The sequence below is a fragment of the Plecotus auritus genome (genome assembly GCF_963455305.1).
Source record: "Plecotus auritus genome assembly, chromosome: 7".
In the NCBI taxonomy this organism is placed as follows: domain Eukaryota; kingdom Metazoa; phylum Chordata; class Mammalia; order Chiroptera; family Vespertilionidae; genus Plecotus; species Plecotus auritus.
In genome coordinates this window covers 39,838,271-39,851,232 of record NC_137774.1, presented here as the reverse complement: position 1 = coordinate 39,851,232, position 12,962 = coordinate 39,838,271, and the positions used below count along the sequence as shown (strand labels likewise).

The following is a 12,962-nucleotide window of genomic DNA, read 5'->3' as shown; positions in this document are numbered from 1 at the left end:
TTCTGGGCGAGCTTTTCTGAGATTCTGCTGTATTGTGCCAAGTAAACGTCAATGTAAGAAGCAGTCAAAACTCTGAATGATTGTTGAGATTTTATCTGAGGCAAACTGTCAATTGCCTTGAAGCAAAATCTCAGTGGATTGAAATAGTGCTCTGGAGAATGGCAGTTTTCACCTTATTTTAGATATTATAGTCAAAAGTGGAGATGTATGTGGGTTGCATGAAATCCATTGGTGATAGATTGGATAAAAAGAAAAATGATAGACACATACTTCTTTCCATAGGTGGATATAGGATAGAACAGCCAACAATGAACTCAATAACAATGAGGGGATTTGTGGTTTCTGCAGAGCACAGCGTGTCCAGAACAAGGAAAATCCCTTTGATATTCCAAAGCTATGTTCTTGTAGATTCCAAGAGACAATAGGCATGTTCAGTGAAGGTAAAGTATGACTTTTTTTAGAGAAGATTCCAGCCTAGGACACGGCGACCCACCATAAACTGCTTTTAGTTAGAAAGTTTTAACTTTAGGACATCCTTTGTGATAACTTTAGGTCTCTGAGTTTAAAAGACCACCACCCAGGCCTTCCCTGACCTAATCACAGGTTAGCGAGTGGCCACTCTTTGTGTCTCCACACTCGATCACTTATGCCCCACCTCTTGTCACCAATCATGTCCTCCTCTGTTCCACCACAGCAGGTCAAACCATCAACCCTGAGTAGGAAAAGGACCCGTAGGGTGCCAGCAGCTGTAGCTTCCTCACGAACTGTGGGCCCGGCCAGCACATCCACTGTGCTCAAAACACAGGTACCCCAGAAGCTGTTCGCCACCTGGGCGGTGGACTGCTCCAGCCCCGGCTGCGTGCCCAGGTGGTGCAGTCTCACTTTAAAGAAGCTAGTGATCTTCAAGGAGCTGGCAAAAGACCTCAACTCTGTGGTGATTTCTGTGAAGATGCAGGACTCCAAGGGCATCCTGAGGTCCCAAGAGATTGTGCTGCCTCCCAGTGGACCAGTGGAGACCGACCTGGTGCTGACCTTCTCCCTGCAGTACTCCCACTTCCTTAAGGGAGAAGGCAACAAGCTACATGTCATGCTGGAGCAGAGGAAGCGCTATAAAAACAGGACCGTCGTGCGCTACAAGACACTGGCCACAGGCGCCATCCACATGGCTGAGGTCATGCAGCGAAACACCAAGGGTGGCCAGATGCTGAGCCTCTACAGCAGCATTCAGGAGTCCTCCACCAAGGTGGCCCAGATCTGGATCTCCTCCCTGTGCAGTCAGCCCATCGAACATGAGGATGGTGCCATGCAGGCCAGCCCGAAGGCCAAGTCCACAGGTAACTACACCGAGGGGCAGGGTGAGAGCTCCTTTTCTGAGCGGGAGGCCAGCTGCAGTAGAAAGCACAGACAGGACCTGCACAAGGATGACTTTGAGAAGGGGAAGCCAAAGAAGCAGCGGCGATCAATACAAGGAAACTTGAAGCGAAAATTCCTGGCGCTGTTTCACAGGTCCAAAGGGGAACCCCAGGAAAAGTGACCCATACATGGAGGATGATGAGAGCGTCCTCAGCATCCCCAGGCCCAAGCTCAGGCCATACTTTGAAGGCCTGTCAGACTCCAGCTCGCAGACGGAGATGTGGGGCAGCCACAGTGACACGACCCAAACGGAGCCTCTGAGTCTGGCCCAAATGCCAGAGAATGTGTGGGCCCTGGGAGGCAAGCAGCCATGTGAGAGTGACAATGCATTTGTGGCCTACAGCACACCCACCAGCAAGGTGGACAAGATCCGGATGGCCTCCCTGTCCAGGCCGCCCATCGACCACGGGGACAGCGCCAGGCAGCCAGTCCCAAGGCTGAGTCCTCGGATAACTACTCTGAGTGCAAGTGTGAGGACTTCTTCTCAAAGCTGGAGGCCAGCTCCAATGACGGCCACAGGCAGGATCAGGAGGAGGATGACTTCAACGAGGGGAATCTGGCAGTCAGAAGGAGGACCATGACTGGGCAACAGAACTACCACCAGAAAGTCCTGTTATGGCTGCACACAGTCCAAGTGTCGGAGGAGGTCCTGGAACCCGAGCAGGACCACGGGGAGCATGTCCTGGAGGTGGAAGAGGACCTGGACCTCCTGTATGACATGCTGGAGAACCCCAGTGACAGTGGCCCAGACACTGAGGACGATGACAGCGTCCTCAGCACCCCCACACCTAAGCTCAGGCCATACTTCAAAGGCCTGTGTAGCGGCCCAGACATGAAGGACAAACACAGTGTCCTCAGCAGCCCCAATCCCAAGCTCAGGCCATGCATCGAAGGCCTGTCAGACTCCAGCTTGCAGATGGAGATGTGGGGCCTCCACAGCGCCAGGATCGGAAAGGAACCTCTGAGTCTGGCACACCTGCCTGAGAACACGTGCTCCAAGGGAGGCAAGCAGCCAAGCCACAGTGACTCCAAATTTGGGGCCTACAGCACACCCACCACTAAGGTGGACAAGATCCGGATGGCCTCCCTGTCCAGCCAGCCCATCGATCATGAGGCTAGTGCCAGGCAGGCCAGCACCTTGGCCCAGACCTCGCCTAACGACTCTGCCGGCCAGTCTCAGAGATTCTTTCAGCAGGCGGCCAGCTGCAGTGCTGCCCACAGGCAGCCCCAGGAGAAGAACTTTGAGGAAGGGAACCTGATAGTAAGGAGGAGGTGCATGACCTGGCAACAGAATTACCGCCAGAAAGCCATGGCATCTATGCTCATGGCCCAAGTGTCGAAGGAGGTCGTTTCCTCAGGACAGGCCCTTGTGAGACATGTCCCCAAAGTGGAGAAGGCCCTGGACCGTCGGTATGACATTGTGGAGAGCTCAAGCGAGAGTAGCCTGGACATGGAGAACGATATCAGCGTCCCCAGCACCCCAAAGCCCAAGCTCAGGCGATACTTTGACAGCACGTCAAGTGATAGTGGCTCTGACTCAATGGCCCATAGAATTCGTTCCCCTGGGAGCAGCTGGCACAGCTGGAGGACAGCCGGGAGGCAGAGTCCTCCGCCCGGGGTTGGTTCACCAGGAAGCTGCCATCGATAGTGCGCTTCACCAAGTCTCTAGTCATCCCCTCCAGGAGGTCCAAGAGGAACCAGTCTGGCCACCGGGGCTGCAGCACATCCCTGAATGAGTGGTGCAACAGACAAGACAACGAGGACCCAGAACCACAGAGCCGGCGGCAGATCCCCAGGAAGCCCGTGTGTGACCAGCTAAACAACACCCTCATTTCCCACGACAAGCTGCCTGAGAACATCATCCTGGTTAACATCTCAGAATGGCAGGGCCAGTTACTTTCGGACATCCTGCAGGGGCACACGCTGCCCGTGGTGTGCACTTGCTCCACAGATGACGTCCAGGAGGCCTTCAGCATCATCGTCTCCTGGATGCAGAGATACTGCAACTGCAATTCCCAGGCTCTGACGCCTGTGAAGATCGCGGTGGCAGGAGCACAGCCCTACTTCAGCGCTGTGCTGGGGGTCTTCGTGGAGCAGCTGTCCCACCAGCCACCCCAATGGCTAGACTACATGCGCTTCCTGGTCATCCCACTGGGTTCCCACCCCTTGGCCAGCTACCTGGGCTCCATGGATTGCCGCTACAACAACTTCTTCCAGGACCTGTACTGGTGGGACATGTTCAACAACCTGGAGTCTCTGAACAGCTTGCAGGACACACAGGACATTGTTTTGAGAATCACAGAATACGTCGCGGGGGCCAACTGTGTCTACCTGCTGCCCATCGCAGAGGCCATGCTCATGTCTAAGCAGCAGCGCCCCAACGAAAAGTCCTCAAAGAAGTTCATCCCCTTTGTGGGGGCAGTGAAGGTTGGAAGAGTGGAACCATCTTCAGCCATGTCAGGAGACTCAGGTGATGCGGCCTCCTCATGCTCCAGTGAGTTTCCGACCCCTGCCAGGAAGGCCTCATCCAACACACTCTCCCCCCCGTCAATGAGTGGGGGCCTGTCCTCCCGCAGCCAGAGTGTCCATGCAGAGCTGATGGAGCTGCAGGTGGATTACTGGACGGCAGCCCAGCCAATACACACGAAGGGAGTCGCGGAGAAGAAAGACCTGCCTACCGCCAAAAGCACACTCAAGTGCTTCTTCCAGTCTGTCCAGGTCAGCAGGCTGCACAGCAGTGGTGAGGCCACAGCAACACCCGCCATGTCCATGACAGTGGTCACCAAGGAGAAGAAAAAGAAGGTGCCCAAGGAAACCAAGGACGAGGATGTGGAGTCCAAAAGCCAGTGCATCAAGGGCATCCGTCACCTGGTTTGCAAGGCCAAGCACCAGCAGAACATGCTGCCAGTCATCATCGAAGATGTGGAGTGGAACGACGTGACATTCCTCGAGCTGGCAGCCCAGTGGTCCTCCCACGTCAAGCACTTCCCCATCTGCATCTTCGGACACTGCAATTCCAACTTCTAGCCCTGCACCTGCCCCTGCCCTTCACCCTGCCTTGGCCTTGCCCAGAAGGACCCAGCTGCTTTTCTGTGAACAGTTCAGTTTACTACAGACACAGACCCTGGAAACCAAAGAGAAACCTTTTTGGGTTCGAATGCGCTCACAGCCTGGAACCTAAGGGGGTTGCCCCTCACTGGGCTCTCCTCACTGCTCTGTTCAATAACCAGAACGCTCTGGCAGGTGGAGTCAAGAGGGCAGTGTTGAGCTGGAGAATCATGGGAGATGTGTTTTGGCCTCAGGACGCCCAACATTCCCAGCGAGAAGGTTCTGGCCTTGAAGACCTGCCCTTCCTGGAAGCCAGGACTCTGCTTCCCTGGGAGCCAGCTCCAGCCTGTGCCCAGACTCAGAGCTGGGTGGCAAGAGGTCAAGGGCTGGTCTCTGACTGAGGGCATCTGAGCAGAACATGGAGGCCAGTCAGCCCAAACTTAGGATCCAGCTGCCAACCAGACAACTGGCCCCAGCACCAAATACTCGGGCTTCCAAATGAAATTCAGCCTCACATGGAGAAAAAAAGACTTGTATGGTGCACATCTCCCCGGCAAACTGGCTAGACAACGAGGTCGGAACCCACCTTCATTCCTGTCTGTTACTATAGAACATTTGCTACCACCCAACAGCTGTGGGACCAATTATTTACCAGGTGAGCCCCTCCCCCTCCAGAGCACATGGTCACCAGGCCACCTGTTGGCTGTTTGCCTTCAGGTCACTGTACTCTCTGAGTGTTTATTCCTCTGAACCCTCGGTGATCCCGGTATCCAGCTCATAGGGTTATTGTAGGGACTGGCTGGGGTCCTCTAGGTAAGTTTTATCTGGGTGCCTAGACAGTGGAGAGGTCTGCTGGAGGGGCTGTGATTGAGCCAGTTGGTCATTTTCTCTTCCTGTTCAGGAAGCCTCTGCCAAATTTGTGATTGTCTTTGGGGCCTTGGGCTAAGCTCTTTTCTCATTTCATAAAGAGATTGGAGATCCCATTAGGGGTCCCTGTCCCAGGTGAATCCAGATCAGAGATGCCAGGGGTGAGTAGTGGGGCCCCAGGGTCACCCAGCTATCTGAGATGGGGCTGGTTTGGGCTCATTCATTCAGCAAAAATATTAGAAGCCCAGCCAGGTACAGACACATCTCTAGGCACTGACCATAATCCAGAGCACAGAGCAGATCCTAAGCCTGCACTCCAGAGCTTACTTCTAGTCGGGAGCGATTCAGTCACACTAAGCTGCACAGGCTCGTAGTGTCCACAGGACAGCCGAAGTGACGTCCTCCTGGCCTCCTCTACCTGTGGCTGCATCTTCCCATATTGTGAAGAGGAAGGTGAACCTCTGTTCCAGCAGAAAACGTGAGTCAGTTTTGGGTCAGAGCCAGGAGGGGAGTATGCGGACTGTGAATTCAAGGTGCTGGCAGAACCCTGGATCCCACACATGGTGGGAATTCTGCAAGAGGGCAGAGTTCTGAGGGCTTCTCCTAGGAAAAAGGACATGAATCAGAGAGCTGTGCATGTGGATATGGGTGGTTTGGGCGAGCAGTGGGAGCTCAGTGAGAGAGTCAGACGCTCAGAAAATTCATACCCTTCCGCTCCTAATCCCAGCCCTGCCTGCACCCCTATCCCGGGACCTTGATCACTAATCTGGTAGAACCTTCTAAGTGGCAGCTTGGCAGGTGTACCCCACCCTGTGGGAGTTGAGTTTCAGTGGGAGGCAAAGAACCACACAGCACAGCTAGTGAATTATGCAGCATGTAGGAGCAGGAGCCAAAGTTTGAGGTGATAGGAAGGCCCTGGGGTTCGTTTGTTCGCTCATTGGTCAGTATTCATGAAGCACCTACTCTGTGCCAATGAGTGACATGAACAAGGTTGACACCAGCCCTCTCAGTCTTAATGGGAGGGAACAGGGACACTGAGAGACCATGTCAGGTTCCTTTGAAGAAGGGACAGGTGGTTCCCTCATTGATCCAGAGCTGTCAGTTAGGAGTGCTTTCTGCCAGCGCCTCCTGGGTGACCAGGCGCGTCTCTGCCAGGACTGCCAGACTGAAGGTGGACAAGGAGTAGGTCTGGCTTCTGGATGGGCAGGAGCAGGAGGCAAAGGACCTCTGGGAGGGCCATGTGGAAGGAAAGGGCACACCTCACTCTGCTGTCCACCTCTCTCTCTCCCCAGGGCCGTCTCCTGCATGCTGGGCATCTGGCTGGACCAGCACCTCCAGAATTTCCCAGCCTGATGATGCTGTTGGCCTCCATAGAGCTCAACTTTCCAGTCCTCAACCTGCCAAACCAGGCCCAGTACCTCCAGTCACAGCGGGAGCACCTGAGCCCATTGAGGCCGAGACAGGAGGAGGAGGAGGCCTCCGGGGATGGTGTGGGTAAGTGTGCCTTTGGAAGGCACACAAAAGGCAGTGAGGGTGGTAACATGTCCTCTTCTTGGATCTACAGAACCAGCTCCAGAGCAACATCAGGAAAACCCTCAAGAGGCAACGCCACCCAAGTGGCCTCTCCAGAGCCAGAGCCGGATCCAGGCCCAGCTTTCACTGAACTTCAAGAGGCAGAAGAACCACCTGCAGCATTTGAGCAACTCACCCAGTTCCTGCGAGGCCTGTGGTGCCAGATCCTGGGCACAGCGAGTGTCAGTGGCCATGGAAGAGAGGGCACCCCCACCCCCATTTAGATGCACTGTTAAACATTTTGTGTTCATGTTACATATGCTTACAATATTACTGTATTCTTTTATGATATTTAGTAACATAGAGTGTATTTAGAGAACATTTAATGAAATATTCCTAAACATAACCTTAATTTAGATTCTATAAAATTTAACCCTATAAACCCTCAGAGCTTTGAGCAAGTCTGTTTTTCTGGACCCTGACCCCCGCAGGGAGAACTGTCCTCACCTTCTCCACCTGCCCTTCCTGGAGCCAGGACTTTGCTTCCCAGGGAGCTGGCTCCAACCTGTGCCCAAATTCAGAGCTGGGTGGCCAGAGGCCAAGGATTGGCCTCCCTGGGGGGCATCCTGAGCCCAACATGAAGGCCAGTGTTCCCAGCCCTGGGCCTTCATGTTGACCCCAACACCACTCACTCAGGCTCCCAAAGAAACTTGACCCTCACAGGGCAAAAATAAAATAAAATTAAAGGATGTACAGTGCAGGCTGCCCAGGAACAGCCTGGGCAAACTGATCAAATACTTGGTGCCCAGCTTCCTGGGCATCGTCCCCACCTTCGTCCCCACCCACCCTTCTGTTTTAATACAGTACATTTGCTACTAACCAACGTGTGTGGGACCAACCATGTACCAGGTGAGCCCTGCCCCTCCACAGCACAGTGGCCACTCAGCCACCTGCTTGCTGTGAGTCTTCAAGTCACTACATCTTTCTGAGTGTTTGTTTCTCTGAACATGGGGAGAGCCTAGGCCCAGCCTCATAGGGTTATTGTAGGGACTCAGGGGGGTAGGGGGGTGGTTCCTCCTGGGAAAAGGCCCTCTGGGTGCCTGGACACTGGAAAGGTGTGCTGGAGGAGCTATGGTTGTTCTAATTGGCCATTTTCTCATCTTCTTAAAGAAGTTTCTGCCTTATTTGTGATTCTCCTCAGGCCTTAGGCTAAGCTATTTCTTGTGATAAAGAGATTGGAGATTCCATTAGGAGTCCCTGTCCTGGGTGAAGTCAGATTAGAAATCCCAGGGGTGAGTAGGGGGACCCCAGAGTCACCCAGCTATCTGAGATGAGGCTGGTTTGGACTCATTCATTCAGCAAATGCCCTGCCCCCAGGACTGCACTCCAGTGCTTCCTTCTTGTCAGGAGTGACTCAGTCACACTAGGCTGCACAGGCAGGTAGCGTCCATAGGACAGTCAATGTGACTTCTTCCTCGGAGTATCGCTGCATCTTCTCATATTTTGAAGCAGAAAGTGGATCTCTGGACCAGCAGAAAAAGTGAATGGGTTTTGGATCAGAGCCTTAAGGAGAGTATGGGGACTGTGACTTGGAGAAGGTGGCAACACCCTGGTTCCCACATATGGTGGGATTTCTGCAAGATGGCAGCGGTCTGAGGGCTTCTGCTAGAAAAAAGGGAGGGAGTCAAAGAGAGCTGTGCATGTGGAATTGGGAAGTGTGGGTGAGTGGGGAGGGGATGGGGCTGTGCCACACAGGGTAAAGCTCCCAGAGGCTGGGGTTAGGCAGTAGCACACAGTCGCTCAGGTCAGGGACTGTGGCCTGCAGTCTGGAGGACTTCCTGGGGTGGGGGCTTGAACTGAGACTTCAGTGATGGAGATGAGAGGTTCCCTTCCTTGGAAGGCACACAAAAAGCAGTCATGGTGGTAACATGTTCTCTTCCTGGATCTACAGAAGCAGCTCAGAGCAAGATCAAGAAACACCTAAAGAGGAAACGCCAACTCTGGTGCCCTCTCCAGAGCCAGAGCAGGCTCCAGGCATAGCTGTCACTGAACTTCCAGATGTGGAACCACCTGCACCTTATGGGCAACTCGCCTCAGCTCCTGGGAGGCCTGTGGCAAGTCAGCTACAATGGCAGATGGGGCTCCTACAACCACTATAGATACAGTTTTAAAATATTTGTGTCTATTTTATATATGCTAACAATGTTACTGTATTTTTCTCATACTATTCGGTAACTACAGTCTATTTTAATGAAAATGTAATGAAATATTCCTAAACATAAATTTAATTTAAATTCTATAAAATTTAACTCTATAAACCTTCATAGCCTTGAGCAAGTCTGTTTCTTCTGGGCCTCCAGCGTGTTACTATGACTTATAGGTTGGGAATAATTAGTCTCTCAGGAACCATCTGCTCTACAAATGTGACGTTCTTGAGGCCCAGGACAATGGGACTTTGGGGGAAATTGACTGATGAGCATTGGGGCAGGGACCCTTTATGTCAGGGCTGCCCCTGGGAACCCACATTATGTTTGACTTCATCTCCCACTGGTACATGGGCAAAGCCTCGTCTTAAATGCCCACTGGCATCCAGGTTGCAGAATGCTCTAGGGTTTAACCAGCAGCAAACTGTTCCTGAACATTGACTGCAACCTACACCTGGACAGAAACTCCACCCTGCTCCACTGGCACTGAACAACATTCTGAGCATCTCCTCTGTTGGCCCATAACACTGAAGAGGCGACAGGGAATGTCCCAGGACCCGGGGTCCACACTCATCTACTCCCCAGGCACCGCTTCCAAATCTCTTCTGGGGTCAGAGCCTCTCTCCGCCCTCAGCCCCTGAGCTCTGGTTCAGCTGGGCTTTTTCCTGATGCTCTTGCATCTCACCAGAGCCCAGCGGCAATTATTTCTCACGCCCCAAGGCTGAACAAGGTTGTGGAGACAGCCTGGCTTCTCCCTTTACACAAACCCTCTTCAGTGCTCCAAACCACCATGTAGAGAAGGCACTAACACCCTTTTGGGCTCCTTGCCTGGAAAAAGCTGCAATGTCTCAGGACAAATGGGAATAAGCTTTGGACCAGGCACACAGTCCATGCCCTCAAGGTGAGCACCTCTCTGGGCTGACAGGGATATTAAGGAAATTCTAGTGGGGTGTGATGAGTCCTACGGTTGACCTGGTACCACAAGCATTGAGAACACGAGCCCGTCTGGGGATCACACACAAGGCTCCTTAGGATGGGATTCCTAAAGCAAATCAGAAGATGAATAAGGATTTGTCTACCTACTGTATCCTGCTTTTTCATGCGCCATGACAACTGAGGGAAGCATTGTGAGATTAAACAAAGGCTGGAGAAGTAAAGGGAGGCTAGGTCTACCTTAGAGGCCATGGGCCTTTTTACATTTAGGATTGCTGGTAACAGTAGATGGGATGGACCAGAATTTGCACAAATACATTTTAACATAAAATGGTTTTAGAGTAAGTCCTGTGTGCTGGAACTGCTAAGTACTAGAGACCAGTGATGCTAACGTCTTTTCCATCACCATTCTCATTGGAATACAGATATATGAGGACAATGATGCCATGTGGTTCCCATAGCACAAGTGGGCTTAGGGTGACAGGAAGAGGACATTTCTTTATGGAGAAGTATTGTGTGTCCACTTCCAAAGAGAGTCCCTAAAGAAAACTTGCCATTTCTAGTCTGTGGAGATATAGGATATTAACCAGGTAAGCCAGGCATTGAGAGACATTTCAGGCAGAGGGAAGAATTAGAAAAACAGAATTGAGTCAGGATACAGTCAGGGATGTGGGGATGGGGTTGCAATTACTGGGATCATCAGGAGGTTGGTTCCCAGGACAGGAACAGGGATGGCTGAGCAGAGAGCAAGTCAGACACCAGCTCTGGGAGCCCTGGCATGATGGTTCCAGGCATGATAGTTCCTGAGCAGTCCTGGTGAGGAGGAGAGAGGGGAAGCAGATGTTCCTGAGTTTGAGAGTGGGTGGAATGAGAAGGGGAAGGGAATGGACAATAGTAAGGGGAGAGTGAGGCATAGGCGGGGAGAAGTCAGACATGTCCTAAATGATGACAAGCTGCGGAGTATGATGAGGACAGGATGTCCCTGAAGTGGAGGGAGGTGATGGTCTCAGCACTGAGGTGCTAATGAAATGGTGAGAGTAGGAGGTGGAGGAGGCAACCTCATGGACAAGTACCGAGTTTCCTGCAGGTGGAACAGAAGGAGATTTTGGAGACAGTTGCCTAATTTGTCCCTAAAGAATGTGGCCTGATTGAGGGGTTAGTAGGAGACTGTGGCAGGAGGTAGGAGTGACCCACCGGGATGATGGGATCTCAAGGAGGGGGGCTCCTGAAGCAACTGAAGCATGTCTGGAGGTGGCCCTGTGTATACAGGTGAGTGCTGACTGGCCTGCTGACACCACAGAGACACCCCCACCTGTGGGGAGAGCCAGTGCTGCTCAGGTAGCCCCTGTGCCCTTCTTGTTTCTGATATCCTCAGCTGCAAGCACCCTTTATGATCTTAGGATGCTCAGCATTAGCTCTCCACTCTTCCTGAGTGCCCTCTCCTCCCTGCACCCTTTCAGTCTTGTCTGCTCACTGGGAACCCTGAGGTTGTCTGGAATCCAGGCCTAGCTTTACTCCTCACACCTGGAGCACCATCACCAAGTGGTTTCCCCAGACCACCAGCTGCTGGTTTTTAACAAACCATTGTGAGGATCAGCTCAGCTAACAGGGCGACTGTCTCACCATCAGAGGGACAGCCATACAGTCTTAAATACACATAGATGCACACTGAGAGCACACAGCTCAGGAGCCCAGGACACAGGACTAGGGATCCAGGCCTCTCAGCACAATTGAGTGTCTCATTCCCAGTGCCCACATGTCCCCAGTGACCTCCACGGAGCCCCTGCTTCACTGGTGCTCTCTCCCCTCTGTCCTCCGCGTCATGCTGGGGCAGAAGTTCGGGGCAGGCGTGAGGCGCCGTGTTGATACCTGGGCTCCTGCTCACTCACTGAAGTCCCTTGATTCTCAGATGCGGATCCAGACTTGAGAAGGAAAAGCATGGCTGGGGCCAGCAGAATGCTTTGTCCTGCCCACCCCTGGGACCTGGCACTTTGGCTGTACTAGGGAGCGAGGGCAGCTGTGAACAAAAGGTCCTGCTTAGAGAGAGGGTCACTTATGCTGGAGGCCAGAGGGATGGTACCCTGCTGGCACCTTCCTGGGTAAATCCCCGCTGCAAATCCCACAATTAGATTAAACAAGAAGTGGCAGTTTTGACAGCATATGTCGGCAAAGAAAAGCAGCAAAGAGGCCATATCTGGGAGCGGAGACACTTTATTGATACTCGGGGTCTCGGGAGGCCACGGGGTGAGCTGGCCTCACTGGCTTTTCCAAAAGGGTGCTGCCCCGTGGCTCTGATTATGGCAATCCATGGCTGTTCCCCACCATGGACAGAAACTCAGAACACTGAACATGTCTTCACTCTTGTCCCTTTCCTCAAAGATATGGGACAAGTCATTTTCTCAGAACAGCCCCACATCTAAGCTTAAGGTGACAGGGTGAATGGGCCCAGTTCCTCTGGGTCATGAAACGGGCAAACAGAGCAGTTGACAGTGAGCAGAATTTCAGGTTCCAATAGGGAGAGAGAGGGGCCAAGTCCGAACAGCCTCCTCGTTTCTCTGTGCACAGAGCAGGAGCTGAGCTGAGGGTGGGTGGGCGGGGCGATGATGACTGTCAGATGCAGTTACCAGACAGTTGCTGAGACTGGTGGTGAAGCCCCTTCAATCACACAAGTTTTTCTTCCCATAAATACTAAGATGCCTGCTGTGCCCCTGCAAGGCCTTGGGCGTTGCACCGGTAAAAAAAACAACCTGACCTGAAGGTTCCTATCTCAGAAGTCACACTTATAGGGGCTATAGACCTCCCACAATCACACACCTCTAACCAGAGATGTGCAAGCAGCCAGCCTGGTTCTGCTGAGATCTCCTTCCGGTCACCGTCCTCAGGTCTCCTAGGTTTCTGAGTCTGTTCCATGTTCTTACGGGTGAACCACTTGCTGCCCAAAGACCCCTATCACCAAGATGGGGGTACACGATTGACAGATGTCTC

At 52.8% G+C, this 12,962-nt stretch overlaps 1 protein-coding gene across 1 annotated transcript in view; it reads left to right on the top strand.

Moving 5' to 3' along the window:
* The window catches only part of LOC308252570 (phosphofurin acidic cluster sorting protein 2-like), a gene marked incomplete at both ends in the record, with an annotated part of 211,747 nt that extends 207,307 nt beyond the window's left edge, over positions 1-4,440 (top strand). Inside the window, 3 exons of the mRNA XM_080677359.1 lie at positions 868-1,466; positions 1,977-2,881; positions 2,965-4,440. Coding sequence (XP_080533485.1) covers positions 868-1,466; positions 1,977-2,881; positions 2,965-4,440 — 2,980 coding nt within the window. The remainder of the gene's footprint in view (positions 1-867; positions 1,467-1,976; positions 2,882-2,964) is intronic.
* Positions 4,441-12,962: the final 8,522 nt, after the last annotated feature.